We start from the raw sequence: 26,715 nt of genomic DNA on the forward strand, positions 1-26,715 counted from the left end.
TGTCATTTGTAGTCCCTGGGGTTGGAAGAGTCGAGCCATGTGAAGCCTATGGGCTAAAGTTGCAACCTTGGGATCAAGAGAGTATGCTAAGCGTACATAAGGTACGCTGAGCGTACTAGGCGCGCCCTAGTACGTTGGGTGTACACTTGTGTACGCTAAGCGTACTCACGTCAGATGGAAACCCTAATATTTAGCGTTTGGGTGCTATATAAACAACCTTATGAGCTCAAAACCCTCCATCATTTCAGCCTCCATAACTTTGAGCCGTTTTCCCCAAACCCTAACCCTTTTCTTGAGTGTGTGAGCTAAAAATATGTGTTTTGAGTAGTTTGAGAACAAGGTGTTGCATCAAGAAGTTGGAGAAGGAGGACAAGATTGTAGATCTGAGGTTTCTTTGTGCTCTAGAAGCTCCAGGGGGTAAAAAGCTCCAACCTTTAAGCTTGTATGATGTAGATCTTGCCATGCTAGCTTTATGAAACCATTTCTTGTCCCAAAAGTCCCAAGTTGGTGCATGTTATGATTTGAACGAGATAAGCTGTCCTTTCAGACCCTAGAAAGAGTCCTAAGTGATAAAAATGATGTCCCAATGACTGAAAGTGTCCCATGCATGTAGTAGAAAGGTCTTAATGGGTTAAGACCATGTATTAGGAACTTTCTGGATGTCCAAACTCTTAAAGTTCAAGACTTTATGGTTCTAAGGCGCATTTGGTCGATGGATCTGGAGTTTGGGCTTAAGTGTTTAAGCCATTAAGCACTTATTAGGGTTTTGGTGAAACCTTGCGTACGCCCCGCGTAATTTCTATACGCCCAGCGTACAGAGTCAACCACCCTGATGGTGGTCAATGCAAAACAGAAATACGCCCAACATACTAGAGGAATACGCCCCGCGTACGCCCTATGTTGGGCTTTTGACGGATTGGGCCGCCTTTGGACTAGTTGGACTTGGGTCTTGCTGGACGTTCAGAAAAATAGGGTTTGTAATGGATCCTAGAATAAGGTCCAGTTAGGGAGTTGGGACCAATTGGGAAAATTGGGCCATTAATGGGCTTTGGATATATGGACTTTTAAGATCATGGATTGGGCATTGGGCATTGGCCCAAATTAGAGAAAAGGCAATAGTGGACAATTATTCTATGCACGACCCCTGGGAAATATTGAGATCCCAATTAGTGACTTAGTATTCGTTATTTTGGATAGTTCAGGACTTTCGGTGAGACAGCGGTCGGAGACTTTCAGTCCAGTTCTGCACCACTTGTGAGGTGAGTTCTTCTCACTATATCAACAGGGTCTAAGGCACTAATGCCGACCCTTTTCGGATTTGTATCTGGGTTATTACATGATATGCTTATTGATTACATCCTGGTAGTTAGGATGGTGATATGCTTAATGACCTGGTTAGGTCGGTATCCTGGTATATAGGATGATGCTATGTTAGTGAACTGGTTAGGTCTGTATCCTGGTTATAGGATGTTGTTATGATTAGTAATCTGTTAGATCGGTTTGACTGTTATATATGCTAGTGTATGATATTTATGTGCACATGATTGTTTGAATTGGGGGTTTGGTTGAGGCGGTCCTGCTTTGTGCTGAAGGCCAACATACCCAGGGCGGACCGAATAGACTATAGGCCCGGGAGGGCATACTAGTCAGGACGAAGGCTCGGCGAGCGGTCCGGATAGGCTGTAGGCCTGCGAGGCGGTCCAGACGTGTCGAAGGCTCGGAGAGCTGTCCAGATAGGTTGAAGGCCTGCGAGGCGGTCCAGTCAGGCTGAAGGCTCATTATGCATGCTGTTTGTTTATATGATATGATTATGATTGTATGGCGTTGGTATTTTAGGGGAACTCACTAAGCTTCGGGCTTACAGTTGTTGATTTTGTTTCAGGTACTTCTGATGATCGCCGGAAGGCCAAGGCGTGATCGTACACCTCCTTATGTTTTCATGATTTGATTCTGGGATACTCTGATATTATACTATTTTGGAAACAAGTTTTGTAATAATTATTGGTTTTGAAATGTTTTAAAAAGTTTAAATTTGGCATGATTTTTATGGATGTTACACTATGAATTTGACCAGGATTTTGACCAAGTTTGACATAGGGGTATTTTAGGTATTTTGAGCAGTAGTTTGAGACTAGGTCATTATTTGTTGAATATGTGACCTGTAGAGTCAGCAGTTGGAGTTGTGATCTATTCAACTATCTTTTCGGACTGTGAGGTGAGTCTTCCTCGCTGTACTTGTGGGTCGAAGGCACCAAGGCCAGCCCACTGAATTTTGTATCCTGGTATATTGGATTGTTGTTATGCTTAGTATGCGTTAGATTGGTAGATCTGTATGATTACATGTGTTGTTGGTTATTGATTGTTATTGTATATGTCAACATGTTATGGTTGTTGGGTTGAGGCGGTCCTACTTTGTGATGAAGTCCAAGACGCTCGTGGCGGTCCGGATAGAATGAAGGTCTGTGAGGCGGTCTAGTCAGGCCGAAGGCCCGAGAGCGGTCCAGATAGGTTGTAGGCCCTGTGAGGCGGTCCAGTCAGGCTGAAGGCTCATATATGCATGTTGTTACATGTATTGGTTGTGTATGGTACTTTGGTGGAACTCACTAAGCTTTAGCTTACAATTTAAGTTTTATGTTTCAGGTACTTCAGATAACCGAGGAAAAGCAAATGCGTGATCGTGCACATCTTTCTGATTTTAATGATCTTTGATTTTTGGATACTCTAATTCATGATTATTACTTTTAGAGAGTATGTTTGTCAAACAGTTATGGTTTTTGGTTGGAATTTAAAAATGAAAATTTTACCTTGATTTTTGGGATGTTACAAGTTGGTATCAGAGCCCTGGTTTAAGAGAATTAGATGAGCATTCATGTGAATCCATACTCAAACTAAGGATCTGTAAAAGTTTTCAAAATGGTTTTTAAAATTGTTTTCAAAAGTAACCAATGAATAAAGGATGAGATGTATACGATCACGGAGCAAGAAAGTGAACCCCAAGATACCCACATTGTTATTTGTTATGATGTTATGATAGATCTGCATGCTAGTGGTAGGATAGGGATCTTCAGGAATTTATGATAAAATTTCCTGTTGTATGATGTCGAATAGCCTAGAAGAAATTCTTGTATGCAAGATGAAATTGACATCATTACTATAGTTGCTTAGTGTGTGCATCATAGTTATACATAACTAAGATTCTATAGCCTAAAAATGTTTGGTGTAGCCTTATTTCCTATTCCTTTTTTGGTTGTGGGATTAGGGTATAATCAAGTAGTCGGCTGTCTATGGGATCCAACGTTATGTATGATTAGCATGCACGAGCAGCTACATGGTTGGTGGAAGTTTCATGAGTGAGTATGTGAGCAGCCGACCATATGAGAATGATTAGCCACTCTCGAGTGAGTGAGTATAGGATGTATGTGTATCCTAGTTGTGGGTTTGTTTTCGGGTATTTTGTGACAATCTATTGAGACAAATACGGGTAGGTATGGAAGGTAGTATGGCCCCTTATACTGAAAGCACAAGTTCCGTACGCGTAACAAGGAAGTCATAAACCCTGCGAGTTTAGCCTCTTTGTGATTATTGTAATAGTATGAATTGTGGTATTTTCTGATATATTTTGGTTCATTTTTAGTATGGTGTTCACGAGAGGATCTGGTTCCGGAGCTGGTGTCATGATAGGTCAGAATTGACAGATGATGACATTCGTGAGTTGATTGCTACTGAGGTAGTTGTTGCTGTCCGGGGTGCCATCCCCGAGGTCTATGGGTATATCAAGACCGTTATGATTGAGCTATTTGATGTGCGGTACGCCGCCATGGATGAGGCTGTTGTTGCTACAGCCACCGCAACCGTCGATGTTGCGGGAAGTTGAGGAGTAGGTTCATTCCATTACTGGGACTTTAACAACAGAAAACCCCCGGAGTTCGACGGGGTCAAGGACCCGATCATTTCCATGAGATGGTTATCATATGTTGAGGGTTGTTTCTTTATTTGTTACTTTCTAGAGGACTGGAAGGTCAGGTGCGCCCTGAACCTCCTTTGACTGGGCGCGAAGGATTGGTGAAACCTGGTGACTGGTTCCTACAGTCTTGAGTAGAGGATTGTTGTGACCTAGGAGCAGTTCTCGGAGATGTTTTGCACGAGGTATGTCCCCCTGGTGGAGAGGGAGAGGTTGGCTCATGAGTACTTAGACTTGAGGAAGACGACTGAGACGGTGACGGAGATCACCAAGATGTTCACAAAGAGGGCTCTTTTCTGCCCTGAGTTTGCTACTACAGATCATGCCCAAATGACTCAGTACTTGAGCATGCTCACGACGGATATTCAATAGTTTGTGTCTACCCAACGATACAGTACCCTAGTTGAGCTTCAGGATGACGCGAGGAGACTAGAGATTGAGATAGAGACCCAGACGAGGGAGAAACATCAGGCTCCAGTTTAGTCCCAGCCTGCAGTGAAGTGGTTCAAGCCCATTGATTCACGATCAGGAGGTCAGAGGGTCCGCACTTGTGGCAAGTGAGACAAGGTTCATGAGGGTGTTTGTCGATATTCTTTCTATTGGATGCGACAAATATGGAAAAGAGGGGCACTATGTGAGGGATTGTCGCCAGCAGGCCCCAATACCGAGTCAGGCCGAAGGCCCTGAGAACTGTCCAGATAGGCTATAGGCCCTGTGAGGCGGTCCAATCAGGCTGAAGGCTCATATATGGATGTTGTTATTGTTGGATTAGGTGTCTAAACCCATAACTATTATTGGTATGCACTTGACCCGATTGTGAGCATGGTCCTTTTGGGTTGCCTTCACTCATGCAACTTGGTAGGATGACAAGAGGAAAGAGAGTAGGATTTATTATATGAATAATAAATTTGTACTCAAAATGGTTTTATTAATATATTACAAGATTAATATATTATTTGGAAATCATATTATTTAATTAGTATTGATCAGAAATTAATTTGGAATTAATTTAGTGGTCAAATGAGACTGATTAACTAATTGGGGGACTGTTATGCAAATCATTGATAGTTGCATAAATGGGGTGATGGACTCCATAGAGTGGAGTGGATGAAATTTATGAGGAAGCCCATAAGATTTCGTCCATGGGCTCTAAGGAAGGATTTCATGGGTTATTTGTTGCCTAAGTCAGGTATTAGGGTTTCCACCTGAAAACCCTAGCAGCCACAACTATATATATAGAACCCCATATCAAGGGATTGTCGTCCAATGTCTTTTGAAACCCTAAGGTGACCGAAAATCCTTCTCTCCTAAGTTATTCCTCTTGCATTAGGTGTTTGTGACTCCATTAGAGGTGCAACACTTGGGGCATTAGGCTATCAGAAGTCAATATCAAGAAGGATTATACTTGTTACTGCTACATAACAAGAGAGGTAATGTTCTAACACTAATCATGTGTGAATTTTCGAAAATAGTATGCTAGAATTAGGGTTTATGCTTTGGATGATTATTTGCATGTATAACTTGATAAAAACATAGATCCAAAGCATTAGAGCTGCATGTACACCATAAGAATGTTGTAGTGCTCAAAAACTCATCAGTGGTATCAGAGCAAAGGGTAGTTTTTCTGTTATATGATACAAAGGTAAAGTTTTCAAAGCTAGAATTTTTTTCGTTTTTGTTCTGAACCATCTTCACGACGTGAAAAAAGCTTGTCACGACGTGAAGTCGGTTCTGACAGTGAAATTCGAAATTTTTGCTCTAATTTGATTTGGATAATTACCATAAATTATTTTGCAAATTAAAATCCGATTTTTTGTTATGGTAATTGATATCCTAATCAAATTAAAAGATAATGATCAAATTTTAAGATAATTGAAAGATTATAAGATAAAATAATTGTTTGTAAAATTTGAATTTAATTATCTTACCATATAAAGTAGACCAGGTCAAATTTTTGATAGAGATAAAAATTATATGATTAATTTAATTATTTTCAATTTGATTTAGAAGTTTTTGAAAGGTTTCAAAATTTGTCCTCAAGTTTTGGAATTTAAAATTTGATTAAAAGTTTTAATTTTGAAATATTAAATTCTAAAACCCTAGTATTTTGAATAGTTCAAATTACACCCTTATAGTTTTATTAAATTAATTAAGTGTTTAATTAAAAGAGAGAATTAATAAATCCCTAATGACACGGTTTAAATTTAATTAAATTAAAAGTCTAATTTATTAATAGATTAAACCACTTAGTATTTTAAATATGTAAAATACACCCTTATACTATATAAAATTAAAAGTCTAATATATTATATATGTATAAGTAAAAGTCAGTCTTACCGTTAGTAGGCCTCATTCACGAAGCTAGTCTATAAGGGGTGTTTATGGAAGCGGCCTGTAAAATGACTGCCATTGGGTATCCACTCTTAACCACCGCACCCTTGACTTGTGGAGGGTCGTTAGCCGAACGGGTAGGATAGGACACAAACTTCCATTATAAGTATAATGAAATACGAAGTAACTAAACGCTTTTATAAATTCCCAAATCTTAGTTACTTTAGGAAAAATGTGAATTTGATGCTAATCCATGAAATTGCACATTGCACCTTGTTGGTCATTAGTGGAGCGTGTGTGGTTAACCGACACACTAATATGGGACTAATGAAGGGTGGAAATGGGTAGATCGTAGATTATCATAGATCAATGGAGCGTGTGTGGTTAACCGGCACATTGATTAGGTGATAAACATCTGCGAGAATACCAAGCTAATTTGCATGGTTATTCACACCTTGTTTGTGATCCTCGGCATCCCAGTCACAAACTTAAAGGGCATAATCAAGATTAAACATGTCATTGAAAAGTTCAATGAATCTCAAAGAATCTAGGAATTTCAATTCATTTAAAACCTAACGTTCATTTTCGTTTTTCATGGTGGAAATTGTTAAATCGTCATTTACCTACCTTCAAATATTTTGCAATTGGATTACGGCATCCCTCTTCCGAATTGTTGAATATTGTGTTGGGTCCTAGCCTTAATATTTCATTTGGGTGTTATATTAAGGACTGAAATCGACTAACTTGAATTTCTCCCATTTGTAGATGTCTAGTTCTGATAACTATGATCTTCCCGAATCTTTTGGAAAATGCTTTCCTCATGTAGATGATGTTCCACGATTGGATCGTGAAAATGGAAATCATGCTTCACTTCCTCCACCTCCTCCAATTATTCTCCTTGACCCACGTGTTCGTCGACTTGAAAATTTTCAAGGTCACTCAAGCCCTATTGGCAAGCAAACACGAAGATGGAAAGTCTATATGTGCTCACGTCTTGGTGATGAAGTTACATATTGACAAGTTGAGAATGTTGGGTGTCGATGTCTCAAGGAAGCTGGTTGTTGACTTGGTTCTTCAATCGCTTCCTGAGTCGTATAGTGAGTTCATAAAAGATTACTATATGACAGACCTCGACATGACCCTCATTGATCTTATCTATTTGGTAATTGTTGCTGAATCAACAATGATTTGGCGCACTGGTCAAGCAAATTTGTCTGGTAGATCAACCTCCCAAACTTCCACGGACATTGACAATGGCAACAATGGAAGTCCAGAAAAGTATTCTCTTCCCAATGGAAAGGGATCGGCCAAGGTCAAACCTTTTGACCAACTGGTATAGAGAAAGGCTAAGTCTGAGATTGTCCCCTGTCCCATTCCAAAAGAATATGTTTGCTTTTACTGCCAAGAGAATGAGCATTGGTTGCGAAGCTGCCCTGACTACCTAAGATATCTAAGAGATGGTAAAATCAAATTGTATGGTTCCACTTCAGGTAAAGTCCACTATCTAACTCTATTAAGTTTCTATTTCTTATTCTTAATACATGATGTGATAAGATTGCATTTTGATGTTTTGTAGGATCGAATAAAAGAAAGGAAGCTTAAAGGAAGAGTGAGCTGAGTCTGATCGAGAAGAAATGGATTTCGATTGCATGGTTCGATGATCGGATTTTTGAGCTGCTACTTAGGAGTTATGATAGATTGCTTAGAGATATTTAGTAACATAGTTTTCATATGTAATTGCGTTGTAAGGACAAGTTTTTCCGCGCTTTTATAAATAAAGAAATTTTTTGATTTATCTTATTTTACATTTCCTTGCAATGGCATTTGTGAAAATTGATGTTTGTATGTTTCTATTAATATCAATATTGAAAATGAATGTGATTCTTAGTTATGTTATTTGTAGTAGTGTCATAATTTTCCAAGTAAGGAAAGATTCCCATCGCCCAAGTTTCAATTGGACAGAAACTTGGAATCATATGATTTGAATCATGTGATGTATGAAAATCTTGGTACTTGGGAAATTAAGACCAATTCCTTGTTCACATGTAAATGTGAGTCAAGTGAAGGACTAGGAGATCTAGTACACATTGTTGTGCACTGGTCAAGTCCACCACAAAAAATGATAAGACTATTCGTCATGATTCACTAAAAGTTTAGTAAATATGGTTATGCTTACAAGATTAAGTGAAATTCTAAATCATTGGAAAAGTTTCAATGTATGGCAGAACGAATAAGAAGAATCAATTAGGCAGAAAGATAAAAGGTTTCTCCAATCTGAAAGGAAAGGAAAGTACTTTGCATCATGTTTTATGATCATCTTAGTGGTTATGATACCATATCACAATTTATCCTCTAAGGACACCTTGGTGCATTAGAAAAGGAATCGGGAATTGTTGAAATGGTTAAATCAAGAAGATGAGTCATACTTCGTTCCAAAATCAAGTCTTAGAGTCATACTCCAAGATTGAGCCTTGGGTGACGTATCTTAAGAAGGTTTATAACACTCATCAAATATGGAGTGGAAATGTTTCTTACTCCTGCACATTTGAAATTGATAAGTTGTGATATCTTGGATAAGACAACGATCAACTAAGACCAATTGTGTGAAGTGCTTGTCTTGATAAGAAACCACACTAACTCTTGAATATTTGTTTGTCAAGGAATGTTTCTTGACAAGAGAATCTTATATGTCAAGAGGTCAGTAGGAGTCTTGAAGATCTTGAAAAGTTTCAAGAACTTATCAAGATTAAACCTATTGTTTATCACTGGCATGCGACTTGAGGTTTGTAACCTATCGTATTGACATATTTTTGTTTATGTGCCCATTCCAGATAAGTTAACTATGCATGTGAGTTCTACGAGTTCTCAATTGACTGCATAAGGTAAAACACCTTGATTAGTGAAAGTTCACTGATATGTGTGGGTGAGCTTCTCAACAACCTGGAAGCAATGGTAGGCCCTTGTGCTAATAGATGGTAAGAAATTAAGATTGAACAAGTTCAGTCCACATGAGTTTGGATTTGTCACAAACCTTGTCTTGTGATTATGGTTATGACAAATTCACATGGATAGGAATACATACACCATAAAATCTAAGTGACATAAGGTTTCTCTCCACTTCATGAAAATGATTGCGAGGAAACACTTTCACTAAGTGGATTTTAAGGAGACAGTAGTTGTGTAAATTGCATTCTCAAATTCGAGTATGATTACGGCATCCCTCTTCATAGTTCGAATTGTGAGAAATGGCAAATAGTTTGAACATTTAAGACTTATTGTTGTAAGTTCTAAAATTGTTTAGACACACATATGAGCTTTCTAATAAAATGTGTGTGGGCTTGAGAAGCATAGATAAAGGTTTATCGAAGCATCTCGTATCAGAAATCTGAACTTTGGAAAGAAAGTCAATAAGTATTGAATTTATAGAAGTACAACTGATTCCTGGGTACATGTCAAAGCTAGTGGGAGCATAAGTGTTATGCTGGAAAGAAAATAATTATTATGCTAGTGGGAGCATAACTATTATAAGTATTGCAAGGTAGCAATGCTGATTTATAGGAAACAAAAGTTTTAATTTGCAAAGTCACAGAGTTTGAAAAGTTGTTTCGCTATAGTAAGGGAGAGGATACTTATACTTTATTTCAATTCTAAAAGTTTAGATTGAAGTGTTAATCAAACTTAGTCATTGACGTTTATGAATATCGTGTTGAAATGTTTCAACATTGAGAATTCTATATAAGGAAATATTATAACAAGAGACTGGTAAAGTATCATGTCTTTATGTAAGACATTATGAATCGTATCCCATACGCTTCGGGTATAAGATCGATTGCATATGTTGTAATATTCGACCGTTCTGTATTTTCCAAATGCCTGGGGCATTAAGAAGGAAAAAGGACTAGAACAAAATATGACTAAGGTAGTTAAACAACTGTTAAGGACAATCTAAGGTTCACTAAGGATTTGTCGCTTGTGGGCAGTTGGAAGTATAGCAGTGAATGGACTATATTGACATTATTATGAATAGATAGGATTCTATTAAGAATGAGTTGTCATATGGAAAATATGGAAATGTTTCCATAATGGGAGTTGTATATTAAGAATCTATGTGTAGGTTAGAAGCTTTTATGCGAGAAGGATGTTCAAAGGAATGTACTTTGAATGTGAGAATTCATATCTATGGAGTTGTCTTGTAACAATCTCAAATAGAGTACTTTGTAATATCATTGGCAAAGTCTTTGTGACCTTGGTGCTATGACATTACAAAATGATCATTGCGTAAAATGTTAGAATCTAACACATTCTAATAGTGGCAAGAATTTGGTATTCTTACACCTGTGATAAGGATTGGGAATTGTGAAATGAGTATCATTGGAAATGTGTTCAATTGATCTATTTCACAAAGAAAGGACCATAGGTAAACATAGCGTGCATGCTTGGAGCATGGGATAACTATTGTTTCAGTTCAAGTATTTAGTTGATTGCTCGAAACATTATACAATGAATAATGTGTAATCAATATGGTCATTAAATAATAAGTGTTTTATTTATACTCAAAAGTGTTGAGACCATATTGGATTCGATTATTCTTGTGTTTCACTTCGCATGTTTTGACTTCCCGAATAATAAGATTATTCAAACTATTCACAGTCGATCATACGTTGGAAGTAGGTATTGACGCAAGACTGTCATGAATTGGCTTGTAGATTGTCTAAAGCGTTTAGACATAGCAAAAGTTTGTTGCAAGGTTCATGAGTGCTTATGAAATAAGATTTGAGTATTGGATTAAACCCACGCTCACATGAATCACTTCATGGATTTTATCACGAGTGATTGTGATATGATAATATCTTATATTCTTGAAACGAAGATATATGAATTGTTGTTTACGAGTCGGTTGCACATTAATAATACGTAAACGTATCAGTAACTTGATGTTATAAAACGTATTGTTGTGTATGATTTGATGAGTAAATAGTGCAAGCATATGAGTCGAAGTTTATCCATTCCTTTTACCCTAAGAGGGATAAAAGCGATATATGTGGGCCCCTCGATGATTTAGTGATGACACCCCTAAGCGTTTGGCCAAACTTGGACTGATTTGATTTGTTCAATTAGTCAGTCTTCATAAATCGAAAATCAGGAAACAATACATGAACAGAGAGAATGATTGTAATCCATGTCTCAGTTCATTCGATATCTAGAATGGAGGAATATATGATCCCTTATCTAAAGGACGCGTTACTGATAAGATCAGAGTTCGACAACGGCTTTTGAAAGCTACGATTGTTAATCAGATTTTGAAGTCGTACTTGCAGTTATAGTTATTAGACTTATCCAAGTGGGAGACTGTTGGATTAGGTGTCTAAGCCCATAACTATTATTGGTATGTACTTGACCCGATTATGAGCATGGTCCTTTTGGGTTGCCTTCACTCATGCAACTTGGTAGGATGACAAGAGGAGAGAGAGTAAGATTTATTATATGAATAATAAATTGGTACTCAAAATGGTTTTATTAATATATTACAAGATTAATATATTATTTGGAAATCATATTATTTAATTAGTATTGATCAGAAATTAATTTGGAATTAATTTAGTGGTCAAATGAGACTGATTAAATAATTGGGGGACTGTTATGCAAATCATTGATAGTTGCATAAATGGGCTGATGGACTCCATAGAGTGGAGTGGACGAAATTTATGGGGAAGACAATAAGATTTCGTCCATGGACTCTAAGGAAGGAGTTAAAGGGCCGCTTGTTGCCTAAGTCAGGTATTAGGGTTTCCACCAGAAAACCCTAGCAGCCACAACTATATATATAGAACCCCATATCAAGGGATTGTCGTCCAATGCCTTTTAAAACCCTAAGGTGGCCGAAAATCCTTCTCTCCTAAGTCATTCCTATTGCATTGGGTGTTTGAGACTTCATTAAGGGTCAACACTTGGGGCACTAGGCTTTCAGAAGTCAAGATCAAGAAGGATTATACTTGTTATTGCTACATAATAAGAGAGGTAATGTTATAACACTAATATTGTGTGGATTTTCGAAAATAGTATGCTAGAATTAGGGTTTATGCTTTGGATGATTATTTGCATGTATAACTTGAGAAAAAACTAGATCCAAAGCATTAGGGTTGCATGTACACCATAGAAATGTTGTAGTGCTCAAAACCCATCAGTTATTTGTATTGGTTTTGTGTGGTACTTTGGGGGAACTCACTAAACTTTGGCTTACAGTTTAAGTTTTATGTTCGAGGTACTTCAGATGATCGGGGGAAAGCAAATGCATGATCGTGCACATCCTTCTGATTTTTATGATATTTGATTTTGGGATACTTTGATTCGTGATTATTACTTTTGGAAGTTATTTTAGCAAACAATTATGGTTTTTGTTTGTAATTTAAAAATGAAAAATTTACCTGGATTTTTGAGATGTTACAAATTTGGGTTTGTGTTTAATTTTGATTTATGTTTGATTTTGGTTTTGTATGGTGTTTATATATATCTTTTTATAATTATTCAAGCAGTTGTTCAATTATTATATAAACAGAAACATTAAACTCAACAAAGAATAATACATAAGGGTAAATGATTATTTTTATAATTCAACACAACAATTCGTAGGTTTCAACCAATCAACATGTTAGAAATTCAGATTTTAAAAATTCATACCTTTTTAAACTTTCTTACAAATTCAAATCCTCTTAAAAATACAAATACATATTTATACTATATACTATACTATACTATAAAAAAACATTTTTCCTTTCATCATGACATGCATTTGAAACCCCCAAACTCTTTATATTTCATTGTAATATTTATTTTATTAATTTATATGTGTTATTAAATATGAAATATTGTCATATTAATGGTAGATTTTGTGACAACCCGAAACTTTTTCCGTTTCCATTATGCAATTTCCGTTAATAAAATTTGAATTTTATTAATATTCCGTCGAACCTTTGATTTAGAAAATCATCTGGTATTATATAATTAAACTTAAATATGCAAGTCAGAACCAAAATCGCGCGAAACTCGAATTATCCTCGAAAAACATCATGTTCACGGCCTGACTGGAGTTCACGGCCGTAAACTCGTTTGCGGCCAACGTCGGGTGGACCCCACCCACCGACCACAAAACCTCTATAAATATGAGACCCCACCCTCATTTGAACACCTTTGACCGGAAACTCTCTCTTTCTCTCTCTAAAACTCGTGACCGTAAACACCTAGAAGGCCTTCAATCTTCGAGAAAACACCGAGAAACACCGTTTAGAGTTATTTCAGGGCATCTGGAACACATTTCTCTTCGAAATCAGCACCCTTGTTCTTGAGTTTACGGCCCATATTCAAAGACCGTAAACCCGTTTACGGCCCATCTTCAAAGACCGTAAACCCAGTTCACGGCCGTAAACCACTCTTCACGGCCGCAAACTCTTCTTAAGTGGTGAAAGCTCGTTTTCTCGATTCAAGCAGGTTCCGGTAACATTCCTTAACCGAAAGCAAGTGTTTTTCTAACACTTTATCTAACGAAATCTCTAATTTAGATACATATACGTATTTATTGATATTAGGATTCCGTTAAGTGCCACGTACAACAACCCGAGGATCTTCGTTTCCAGTGGACGTTTCCACACAACCACGGTGAGTTCATACCCCCACATTTTCCGTGTTTTTAATGCTTTCAGGGGGGAATACAAGCCAAACTCAAAGTATTTTATTAAGTTTTAAACTTATTAATACAATTCAACGATTTCCATGTTTAATAAAATATTCCGATATTTTATCCCTTTTGTATTATGTCGAGCATAAGGGAAGCTTTTATTTTGGCAATCTACTTCATGGTTTTCAGAAAGGTTTTTACAAAACATTTTCCATATCAACTCTAATAAACTATAATGGGTATAGTTTGAGATAACCCTCTAGGCAGCTCTTACCAATTCAGATTTGATAAATGAATATATCTAAACTATGACAAATTTAGTTTATGTTATATATTTTCTAAGGAGTATAAAATACAATTATTTAAGGATGATTATTGTTTTATACTGTTTTTAGCACGTAAACTAGATTATACAGAATTGTGAGGCTCTACTTCAATATTGTACTCTTAGGTGTACAGTGATAAATCCTTTTAGTATAACCAGAGTCTCCTGGAGGGAGAGCGTGAGATTTGTGAATAGATCTATTCGGGACTGACAATCCCACACCTGAACTGCTAGCTACAGTTAGGCGGGCACGCCTGGGGTGAACAAATGTCATTTAGCTTAACGCCTGAAGAATATTATTAAGGTCTCTCGGTCATATCAAGTATGGTTATACGACTCGCAAATAAGTATAAACTAACTTTGGTTTACGGACTCTAATCTTCATTTGTTTTATTTTGAGTAATAAAACTACTTTTATATATGCTGATATTAATCGGGGATTTCTAAACTGGCATCTCTACCTCTAGGACGGATAACCTGCTTTTAGGGAAAATATAGGATTTTCCTAGGATAACACTGACATTTCTAAAACTGATGGTTTATTTTCTACTAATGGACGTTCGTATTCATTCCATGACTCCTTGGATTGTGCGTATTTAGTACGAACCGGGAAGTCATGGAAAGAATGGGTTTTCAAACATGCTTTCATAAGAAAATATAGGATTTTATTGAGGAACACTTTTCACAAGAATCAAAGAACATTTTTCCACCAAAACTAAATGCTTATGAACTCACCAGCTTTATGCTGATATTCTTTCAAAACTGCTTGTATCCTCATGGAATTAGTACACAAGTACTTCCATGAATTTGGAGAAGTCGGAGCGTAGAGTCACGTCTTTCCATTTTACTTTTGATATGAACAAACTATGTATTAAACAATGTAAAACTTTTTCATATATGTATTCAATGTCTGGTTGTGTTTACTATGCTTGCTATGATACAATTGTTGTGATACTACGCATGACGTCAACCACCCCCGAACGTTTCCGCCGTTCCGGTTTGGGAGTGTGACAGATTTTTTGAATTATCAATACAAATACTTAAACTATTAGTTTTAATATCATGTTAAGTCCAAAATATAAAATAAACATAAAAGTATTGGAATTAAAATAATTTAAAATATTTAAATATAAAACTAAATCGATATGTCAAACTAACTAAAAATATCCAAATGTAAATTTTTATAATAACTGGAATTTTTTCAAATAAATGGTTTTTAAATCATAACCATTAACAATAATAATAGTTAAAAATAACATAACATTATAAATTACATTACGTTACCTTACAAAAAAATCAAATAAGTAATTTCTAAATTAGTTAATCATAATGTTAAAAGCAACATTAAATTGAGAATTATATTTAGTTTTATTCATATATCAGCTGCGAGTAACGACCATTAAATGATATGTTTTTAATAAATGTTATAACATTGTTCAAAATCATTATAAATTTCCATAACAAATTACTGTAAAAAATTATTATTTCATGGTTAGTATTAATAACATAATTACTTTTAAACCACTTAGGTTGTGGTGACGTGGTAATAAATGTGGAAGATATTGTGGATAACCTATTGATTCATATTCAAATCCTGACACTACTCAACCTATGTGGCCATGGAGGTTCGTCTGCAGTGACTCCAGGGCATGAGACATAGCCTCATGTTCGTAGCGGATGATTAGTCGGTACGCGAAAGTTGGTCCAAAAACCCTCGTTAGGAAAGTTCTTTTTCCAAAAAAAACATAATTAATTTTAATATGCACTTGCCAAATTCTAATCATACTTGCCAAATTCTAATCATATAATTTTACCCGGCACAATATACATATATTCCCCTAGTTCTTAGTTCTTTATTAAACCTAACAAAATTGTTAGAAACGCAATTATTTGTCTATGTTGTCTCAAAACACCTGGAGAGGGACTGTGATAGCAGTATTTTTAAACCATAAGGGTACAAATTATAATATTTTGCCTAGTTAACTTAATAATTGACAAAAATCCTTCTCGAACCGAATTTGAGGTCTCCACCTCAATCAGATTAGGGTTAGGGTTTTGGAAAGCGAAGAGAAGGAACTCTCTCGCTTATAGACGCAATCGTTTGCGAAAAAACTGTAAGTACTTCGGCTCTTTACTCTACAACAGAATAGCATCTTAGATTCATCTTTCTCTTATACTTTACGTGTCGTATTTGCTAAACGATGTTCTTGATCTAGTATCTGCAGCTATCTAGTTTCTATCGGACGATTTTTCACTCCGTGGTAGCTTTATAGCTCTTCTTTTTCGTTCATGATGCATTAAATTTGTATCTCTGCATTTTGTTTCATATATTCGACGTATGTGATAGGGACCCAACAATCTAAGCCAATTCGTTTTGAACTCGAACATATTGATTTTTTACGGTATCCCAGCCCATAAATTTTAATACAGTTTTGGCTTCAAATATCTCCGGTGACACGGCTGTTGTAAAAATGTTGATGATCCTCAACGATCTAGGTATCTAACACGTTTTGCCTAATCCGATAAGTGTAAGTTGAAACCTTGGATATTCCTTCACTGTAACTATTTCATTGGCCGCTTTTGGTGTTAGTGTGATTTAGCTGGTTAAATATTTTCAGAGTTCATGTGGTAATTTCTCTCGCCAAAAATGGAGAAACCTGTAACAATATTTGTTTTCCAGTTTACTGAGCTGTATTGTATGATAAAAGGTGAATGCAGTTTGGCATTTCTTCACTTTGGAGTATCAAAGATTTGCAAGTTTAGGGGTGTTTAGGTCACTTACTCAAATACAATGTTAGATCTTAGTTGAGACATAATATAATCTTCAAAATTCCAAAATTTCAAAATGTATTTGCTTTTTGCTGAAACAGAGTGATGGATTTATTCATCTCTTAGCTGTATATGACACCTTCTATTTCTTCTTCTTTCAGGTGAACATGATTGATCAGGATGAATATCGTTGTTTCATTGGGAACCTTTCATGGTCAACATCTGACAGGGATTTGAAAGAAGCCTTTAAAAAATTTGACCATCTTCTAGATGCCAAGGTAAACTCTTTTCATGTGTACACAAATTCAGGACATAAAGTTGCAATCTTTTTTCATTTGTACACTAATTCACATTTCTTTGTTTTCTAGGTGGTTATGGACAGATCATCAGGGAGATCACGTGGGTTTGGATTTGTTACTTTTGATGATGAAAAATCAATGGAAGATGCAATTGAAGCAATGAATGGAATAGATTTAGATGGGCGTCCGATTTCAGTAGACAAAGCTCAACCAAATCAAGGCGGCGGTGGTGGTGGTGGTAGAGACCGTGATGGCGGTCGTGACCGTGACCGCGACAGGGGCAGGGACCGCGGGCGAGATCGTGATTATGGCGGCGGCGGCGGTGGTGGTGGGCGGGGATCTGGCGGTGACTGCTTCAAATGTGGAAAGCCTGGACATTTTGCTCGTGAATGTCCATCTGGAGAAGGGTCAAGAGGTGGTAGTAGGTATGGTGGAAGAGATGACAGATATGGTGGTGGTGGTGGTGGTGGCGGCAGCCGCCATGGTCCTGACCGTGGCGGAGATCGTGATCGTTCGAGTGGACGGAATAGGGATTCCGGCAGTCGTGGTGGCTCGGGAAGCGATAGACGTGATCGCGATCGCGATCGTTCTGGTCCCTATGAACGCCCTTGATTATGCATCTAAGGTAATGTTTTTTAGTTTCTTGTAATAAAAACATTTTAGATTTAATTTTTTTGTAATAAGACATAAACAGAACAGTTTGTACTGTGTTTGACATGCATTGAACCGAGATAGGTGTCAAATGGGACAAAATTTACAATTTTTTGTCCCATCCAAAAAGGTAGAACAAGGTGGGACAAAGACTCACTTTCTATCTCTCGTTTGTTAAAAAGACGTAAATGCCCTCCACATCCTAATCATAAAAAACAGCCCTAAAAAGCTTGTTGAGTCTTGTCTTGTCGTGTCCCGTGTAACAAATGCAGCCGAAGGCTGCATTTGTTACTGGACACGACACTATTGGGACTGGTCAAGCTTTGTAGGGCTATTTTTGATGATTAGGATGTGGAGGGCATTTATGTCTTTTTAACAAACGAGAGATAGAAAGTGAGTCTCTGTCCTACCTTGTTCTACTTTTTTAGATGGGACAAAAAATTGTAAATTTTGTCCCATTGACACCTGTTTTGGTTCAATGCATGTCAAACACAGTACAAATTGTTCTGTTTAGCAAGTGGGGTCTAATGGTTGTTGATATTTCAGGTGTGGCAGGTAAAGAAGCTGGATGTAGCAAAACATGAGTGATTTACGTGAGATTGCATTCAGTCCCATTTTGGATAATGTGAAACCGGAAATCTATAATATAATCTATTTTAATTTCCAGATTCTAGTATTTGTTTATCTTTCGAACAACAAATTCCTTGAAATGTTGAATGGATCTGTTTTCAGTGTTTTTTAGATCTATTTGGTGCTTGATTTGAGTATATTGTTTTTTTTCCAGTTGATCTGAATTATGTTTAAAGCTTTAGCTTGTTAAAACAATTTTTAAAATGACTTTTTTAAATGTTTGTGAGTGGATGATGTGGATCTCACAAGAAATCCGCAAAACAGGCGAATTCACAAAAGATTAAAAAATTCAATTCCCAAAAACCATATTCTGCAGAACAGAAAGCATGCCACAAATTGTTTTTTATAGAATTTTCATTTTTTGTAGTGGGAACAATTCATAAATGCATTTCCCCTAAAAGAACTTATGTCCAGGTGTAGTGAATGTTAAAAAGAGGTGGTTTAATGATATAGCATCCTTTGTTTTAGTACATTAATGAACAACCCTTTTGATTTTATAGGTCGATTTTAGTTAAAATCAACGACTCAAATTGTCTTGCTTTTAAAATAGTCGAAACTTCGCTTTTTTATTTGGAAAAATACATAAATTTATTATATTGTTATCGTTTTAATGGTGTAATTATTATATTTTAATTTCGTAACAGCTAATCACGTTTGGCATATTTTCTATTTTGATCGTTTTTATCTGCTATAACATGTGAAAGTTGTTTTTAATATAAAATATAAAATCTAATTAGTATTTTGTGGTTTTATTCAAATAGTTAGTATAAACAAAATTCACTAAATACAAGGGTATGTTTGGTTGTAAAAAAATTTCTAAAGAAAAATTGAGAACTTAGAAAAACATTTTTGGTTCAATTTTTTTCCAAATTTTTTCCAAGAAAAGAGAGTTTCTTGATTTTCTAAATTAAATATAACTTGTAAAAGGTAATATGTTAAATATTGTATTGATGTAACGAAAATTGAAAAATAAAAACCGTTTGGACATACATATTCAATAATTCAAACACTTTTTGTAAATTTTCTAAAATGAAAAATAAAACTCAATAAGTTTTAATCAAACGTGTTTTTTAAATTTTCCATTCAAAATAAAGACTCTACTATCCTTTTTTTCTTGAATACTTTTCAAGAAACTGAAAATAATTTCTATAACCAACCGCACTTCTTTGTTTTCCATAAACATTTTATAAGAGAAGTGTAAATTTTGAAAATGTGTTTGGCGTAATATATTTTCTATTTATTTTTTCAAATTAAGAAAAATTTCCAATTTCCTAATGTACGAGTAACTTGTAAAACTATACATAAGAAAAATATACTACAGTAAAAAAACACAAAACAAGAAGTTAAAAGTGTTGAGATATGATCAATAGGACCTGTTAAGAACCAAACCAACCTACAAACAAGTCCCCATAAAACCATATTCGCTGGGTATCATGCAAAATGACTTGCGAAAATATTTTTTTGAGTAAATTACACAAATGGTCCCTATGGTTTGGGGTAATTTGCGTGTTTGGTCCCCAACTTATTTTTTTAACTCGGAAGGTCTCTGTGGTTTGTTATTATTACGTGTTTGGTTCCTACTGTTTGTTTTTGTTACGCGTTTGGTCCCTATCTTACCTAAAAAGACTATTATTTAAATAGGAAAAAAATGGTGAGTTAGGTAAGGTAAGGTGAGGGGGTGGGGTTGGGGTGTGTTTATTTAAATAAATTAAAAAATAAAGGGTAAAATAGGGACCAAACGCGTAACAAAAACAAACAGTAGGGACCTTTCGAGTTAAAAAAATAAGTTAGGGATCAAACGCACAAATTACGCTAAACCATAGGGACCATTCGTGTAATTTACTCTATTTTTTTCTATAAATAAACTATACATCCTAATGCCTAAGTAAGAAATCTTATGCTAGTATACCTGTAAAAGAGTTGAAACAAAAAATAACAAAAAAAAAAAAAAAAAAAAAAGTTTCTCGGGGTACAATGCAAAAATGCATTTGCGTAGGGTGACTTATGAAAATGCATTTGGTGTGGTGCCTACGAAAATGCTCAAATATATATAAAAAAAAAAAAAAAAGTTCTCTACATGGTAGAAAAATATAGGCAAATACAAACTAATATATAAGAAAAAGTTTACTCGAATAAGTCCGTTGTTCAATTATGGTGAGATAAAAGCGTTTTTAAATGATGTATTAAAATATTATTAATTTTATTAAATATGATACATATTAATGTTTAAGAATGGTAGGAAAATTAGTAGAAAGAAAATAGAGGAATATATTTATTTTCTCTTTTAAATCATATAAAACTGAAAACTTAAAAAGAAATATGAAAAAATGGCTTAAACAGTTAGAACCACTTCCGCCCATTGAGATCCGCTACATAGGCATCGCCGAAAGATGGTGGTTATTTTTTAATATTTTTAAAGTTTAGTTTATTTATGAGAAAAAGCTTAATAACTTATGTTATCTTTTTTATTTTCTTTTAAATAAAACGTCAAAATTTAAATCCAATTTTATTACATCTTTTTTAGAACGATTTAAATAAATATCCATTATTTTATTTTTAAAATTTAAATATTTTGTCTAAATCTGAAAGACGGTTATCTATAATTCCTGATATTGTTAGATCAAAGATCTTTATCATTTGCGTTTATTTCTAGCTCTATATTAAGTCACTTAATTAGGATTTTAATTTATAAGTTAATGAAGCTTATGTAAGTATGTTCTAGAATTTTATGATTGTTAAAAAATTAAAATCCGTTTAAAAACAAAATAAGGAAAATGACTAATACGTATACCACATGCCTTATAAAAAAATCGAAGTTCCTTGTTAAATTAAAAAATTCTGATTAAAATTGTAACCACTAATACTACTAGACCAAACCTACAAATAAAGCAAAACCAAATAAACGAAATCCGTAATTTATTCATAAAGTTATAAAAAAGTGAAATATAGAATATGAAATGGTAGCTTTTAGAACAATTTTTGCAACTATTCTTGATACCAATAAAGGAAATAATGGCATTTAACTAACGTCATATATTCTTCACATAAAAAAGAAAACACATTTGGTTTAAAACATGCCAACATCAAGAATCAAAACCACTTTAAATCATGTCCAACAATTACCCGATTTTAGGGTCAAAAGCATCAACCTATAAATATTTGTCAAACCACAAAAGTCAAAAACAGTAGTCCCTGCTTTTAGTTTAATTAATTTAATTCATCTTTCTCATATAAATATAATTTATTTTATATTCTGTCACGTAATAGTTAATACTGGTTTTGTCTTTATACATCTCCAAAAGCATCTTTCTCTTACAGGTATTGGTCAAAGTCTAAGGTAGAAGTTGTCCATACGTAGGATTCAAACCAAACGTTAATCCTTATTCAAATTTGGAAATTTTTATATTTTAACATGCGGAATTGCATATGCAATGCCATTAGACAAGAAAAAAAAATAGATGATCATTTTGTTAATAAATTCCTTTTACAATACAAAAAAGGGTTTGTGTATGTATGTGGTTGAAAACATAAAATGTAAATAAGTTTAGCTTTTGAGAGGTTTCAAAAAAGTTTTTAAGAGTTTTTATCTTTATCTTTTTATGTTTTAGTTTATTTTATATATTTTTATATTTTTACTTAACAATTCTAAACAAACAGAAGTTACATTTCTAACTAGTTTTATCAAATATACCTTAAAGTGAAAATTTTTATTTTGATTTATATTGGTTTGTACCTGGTTATAAATCCCTAATTTTTTTTCTCAGCAACAAGTTTTATCTTAACAAATTTCTTCAAGCAATCGAATCGCGCTTTATACATTAATTAACCGAAAATCGAAAACCATAAATATGAACTATTATATATAATAAATATAAATTATTTTTGAGCTTCATAATATAAAACCTAATTTAGCACATAAAAAATATTAACCATTAATACAACGAGAACAACAACAATACCTTAACGCCATAAAAACCAGATAACTTGCCCACAGAGAGTGGTCTCATTCATATGAAAGCGCCAACTCAAAATGAAAAATAAGCAAATATAAAAAAACAAATGAAAACATTAAAACTAGAAGTATACATAAGAGGGATAAGGGCAAACAAGTAAAACAATACAAATATGCAACAATAAAAATATATACTAGCAATAAAATAGAAGACAAAACCTATTTATATTAACACTTAACTTTTCAGATTAATAGATTCTATTAATTCATTTCAATTATTATTATTTATTTTTTGCAATTGTTTATAAGAAAATTATAGTAAAAGACAAAATTAGGTTTTATGCAATTGCTTGATTGGTAGCGGTGGAGGGAGGGATCAATTTGTCATTTTATAATAAAAATATGATTTACAGCTTTTTGATCTAAAATCGTAAGTCAGATGAATTCTAAAAAAAAAAAAAAAAAAAAAAAAAAAAAAGTTGTATAGACCGAGTCAATACGGCGTGATGTGAGTAGTCCGCGTTTCGTAGCTCGCCAAACATGACTTTGAGTTAACTCGGAAAACCTTGACCAAGTCGCCGCACATTTGCCTCACTGTGCCGGAGCAATTACTCTGCATCACGAGCAACACCTTTGTCAATCCATTGTTTCTCATTGCAGATTCCTGAGCCATTCCATCTCTTGACATGTAACACAAGCTCCAGATCACTCCGATTCCGTGATCCGTCGCCGCCGGTGATACTTTCATCAGCCGGTGTACGACCGCCGTTACACAGTTCTCGTCTTCAGAAATCGCCGTCCGTCCTTCGGTGCATGTCGACACCATCTCTAGTATCTTCATCACTTTTTCAATCACCGGAACTGTGTTTTCCGGACCGGAGAGGATTTTACCGGCGGTTCTCACGATCCCGAGACGGACGAGTTCCTTTTTCGATTGGCGAGATGTGGAAACGGCGATCAGAGCTGCGAATCCTGCCTCCACCGCCTTTAGGTCGGTTTCGGAACTTGTTAGGCGGTATAGCTCTTTTAATAAGGTGATTTGATCGGCGATTACTCGGCGAGATTCGTTGTCAAACGCCGCGAGTGATTTCATAACCCTAGCTGCGCTGATTCTAGCATCCAAACCGCCTTTCTGAAGAACGAAAGTGAACGGCGACAATGAGGCATCGTCTGAATTCAAGTTGATTAATTGCTCTTTAACTCCTTTCTCAGGGAGAATCAGATCCAAAGCAGTGACCAGCAATTCAGCAACTTCAATCTCATTACTAATTCTTAAATTCCTCGCTAGCGTCGGAACGAATCCGTCCAATTTCGCCAATGATTCTCTGTTTTCAATCGACAATTTCGCAAAACTAACAATACTCGATAGCGTACCTAACGAAAGGAGTTGCGGTTGCGTCTGTTCGTTGTTAATCAATTTCTTTAAGGAATCAAAGGCAAGATGGTTGTTGAATGAGGCGTTTGATGCAGGGCTGAGGAGATAGGAATCAGACCATACACGAATGAGACGGCGGAGTGTGAGGTTAGGAACGACATCGGTAGATTGAAGGACTTGCATGGTGGCGGGACAAGTATTGTGGCCGGAATCGAGCCATTTCTGGATGCTGGCCCGGTCATAGGTGACGCCGGTACATAGACTGACCGGAGATTTCATGACGTCCATGGAAATCGGGCACTTGAAGAAGCTGGGAACACTCAGGTACAATCCGTTGCTCTTTTCTCTCGCCATTTGTGTGTGTTTTTGTGTAGGAATCAATTGTGTGTTTAGACTTTTTAGAGAGAGAAAGAGAGAGAGAAGTTGGAGGGTATAAAGAGAGAGAACTTTGGGGTCTTTGAAGGGACGGGGAGAGAGAGAGTCAAAGGGGAAGAGATGACGTCATTTAGTCAACGATTCGTTGTTGTGTGGGTACTTGGGTTGAAGTTTTGTAAGTTTATCAATTTTTTATTATTTAGGTTAAAAAAAAGATAAAATTTCAGAATTGATCCTTGTTGTTTATCAAAATTTTCATTTTAATGACAACGTTGCAAAATATCACACCGGTGGTCCTTGTAGTTTTATCTTTTTACGTGGTTGGTCATTATCTATATGAAAGACTATATTGCCCTTTCTAATGTATTTCTTTTCTTTTCTTTTAACTATTTTTAATTTTTTATAATATTAAATTAAAAAAAACACCCCACCTCACCCCATACCTAATCGTTTTTCATATATTTCGTTCATCACCACCCCTATTTCAACTCCGGACACCATCTTCATCATCATCTCCGACCTCCTTTTCTAAACCCCTACCATTACACCTTCTCTTTTAGGGCAAGAAAGGCTTCATACTCATAATGTGGATTAATACTTTTCACTCATGTGAGAACCAAGACAAGGCATGTGGAATGGGTTGTGGTGACTTGGTAAGGCATGTGGAAGATTTGGTAGATAACCTATTGATCCATGTTCAAATCTTGGCACTACTCAGCCCTTGTGGCCATGGAGGTTCGCTTGCAGTGACTCCAGGGCATGAGGCAAAGCCTCATGTTTGCAGCGGGGGATTAGTCGGTGCGCGAAAGCTGGCCCGGAAACCCTCGTTAGGGAAGTTCCCTTTCCAAAAACCAAGACAAGGCTAATAAAATCATTTGAGGATGCAAATCCTTCAAGGGAGGAAGAATTGGGTGGAATCAATGTCAAAAGCAGTTTTGTAGCTCTGTCAAGCATAATCGAGGGCTGAGAATGAGTAGTTTCAGCTTGTATTTCTTTTTCCTCCGAATTAGAAGCATCATCTATGGTTTAATCAACACTCATTTAGGTAGTTTTCTTAGAAAATAATATTATTCCCTTGTATTGATGGGTTTCTTAACCATAGCCTTAGGTTTTAGCTTCCCACGATACGGTTTATATTTTTTCATGATGGGCTTTAGCAGAAAGGGAGGGACTGTAACCAATGACCGGTGGAAGAAGGCTGTCAGGTGGAGCATCCGATGGTCGAAGCTCTATAACGGGGTGAGGAAGCAAACTCTTGAACCACAAAAGAGAGGCGATGAAGGCACTAAGGTGGTCGGACGACGTCGATGTTTCTCGTATGGGGACGACACTGAGGTGACCCAACAACTTTAGGGTTTCTCAAATGTGTGTAGCGGAAGTAGTCGTGTCTCACCGAAGAATATAAGAAAGAGAGAGATGTAGAGATATAAGATGCTCTTTTCTTTCCACGTGGTCTAAAGAGGGGAAGAAAGGCTCGAGTTTAATTAGGGTTATAGTAGATTTTTTTAGTTTTAAAATATTATTTTAAATTAAAAGGAAAATCAAAATTTAAAAGTGTAGGTGTACAATAATAATTTTAAAACAAAATAAAACCACAAGGATCAACCACGCCAAAAGCTAAACCACAAGGACTAATGACATGACACTTTTTATAGTTGTCCTTTTTGTAAACCATAAGGACCTATTCTTAAATTTTGCCTTGAAAAAGGAGATGAAAGCGTGTTTAATCATATAATGGAAGTCATAACTAGCATTAAAAAACAATATTATTAAGAAAAAATAATGATTGTATATCAGATAAATGTAAAACGACGTAATATTTATAATTTTGTTTATCTATTTGATTATTAATTATTTTGAGTAAATTACACAAATCATCTACGTGGTTTGTGAGTTGCGACTTTGTATTTCGTTTTTATCGTTTCTTTTTCATTCGGATGGAACTATAGTTTTATTTTGTTATAAGTTTAATCCCCGACAAATAAAAAAAACTATCATATTCTCTCTTATTTTTAATTTATTTTTATTGTTTTTTATTTTTATAATAATATTAAGAGTAATTACATGCTTGGTCATAATATTTAGGTTTTATTACATCTCTCATGTAACTATCATCATTATTTCAACATTGGTATCTATTTCAAACTATATTAGCGAGATTAGTCTCTTGGACTAACTCCTGTTAGTTTGCTTACGTCAAGAATCATGCACACAAGTGTATTTTAGTCATTTTAATAATTTCTTCCCTTTCTACTTCCCCTCTTAGCTTCTTTTTCAAACCCGCGTGTTTAATCGGAGAAACCCATATTTGTGTTAGTTGATACCTAAGATTGATTCAAACTTGATTTTGGTCCCACAACTAGCTATCGGTGTTG

At 35.4% G+C, this 26,715-nt stretch overlaps 2 protein-coding genes across 2 annotated transcripts; one reads left to right on the forward strand and one right to left on the reverse strand.

Moving 5' to 3' along the window:
* Positions 1-16,278: 16,278 nt before the first annotated feature.
* LOC145119926 (glycine-rich RNA-binding protein RZ1A-like) lies at positions 16,279-18,749 on the forward strand. Its single transcript, XM_079055693.1, has 4 exons — positions 16,279-16,403; positions 17,220-17,336; positions 17,427-17,982; positions 18,555-18,749. Exons 2-3 carry the CDS (start codon positions 17,226-17,228, stop codon positions 17,967-17,969), a joined length of 654 nt encoding a protein of 217 aa, XP_078911819.1. The 5' UTR covers positions 16,279-16,403; positions 17,220-17,225; the 3' UTR covers positions 17,970-17,982; positions 18,555-18,749.
* A 4,213-nt stretch (positions 18,750-22,962) lies between these two features.
* On the reverse strand, positions 22,963-24,406 carry LOC145120879 (U-box domain-containing protein 28-like). The gene has a single exon (XM_079056670.1). It carries the CDS (start codon positions 24,317-24,319, stop codon positions 23,084-23,086), a length of 1,236 nt encoding a protein of 411 aa, XP_078912796.1. The 5' UTR covers positions 24,320-24,406; the 3' UTR covers positions 22,963-23,083.
* Positions 24,407-26,715: the final 2,309 nt, after the last annotated feature.

Source organism: Lactuca virosa, chromosome 6 (assembly GCF_052849685.1).
Source record: "Lactuca virosa cultivar CGN04683 chromosome 6, Lactuca_virosa_CGN04683_v6, whole genome shotgun sequence".
Taxonomy (NCBI): Eukaryota; Viridiplantae; Streptophyta; class Magnoliopsida; order Asterales; family Asteraceae; genus Lactuca; species Lactuca virosa.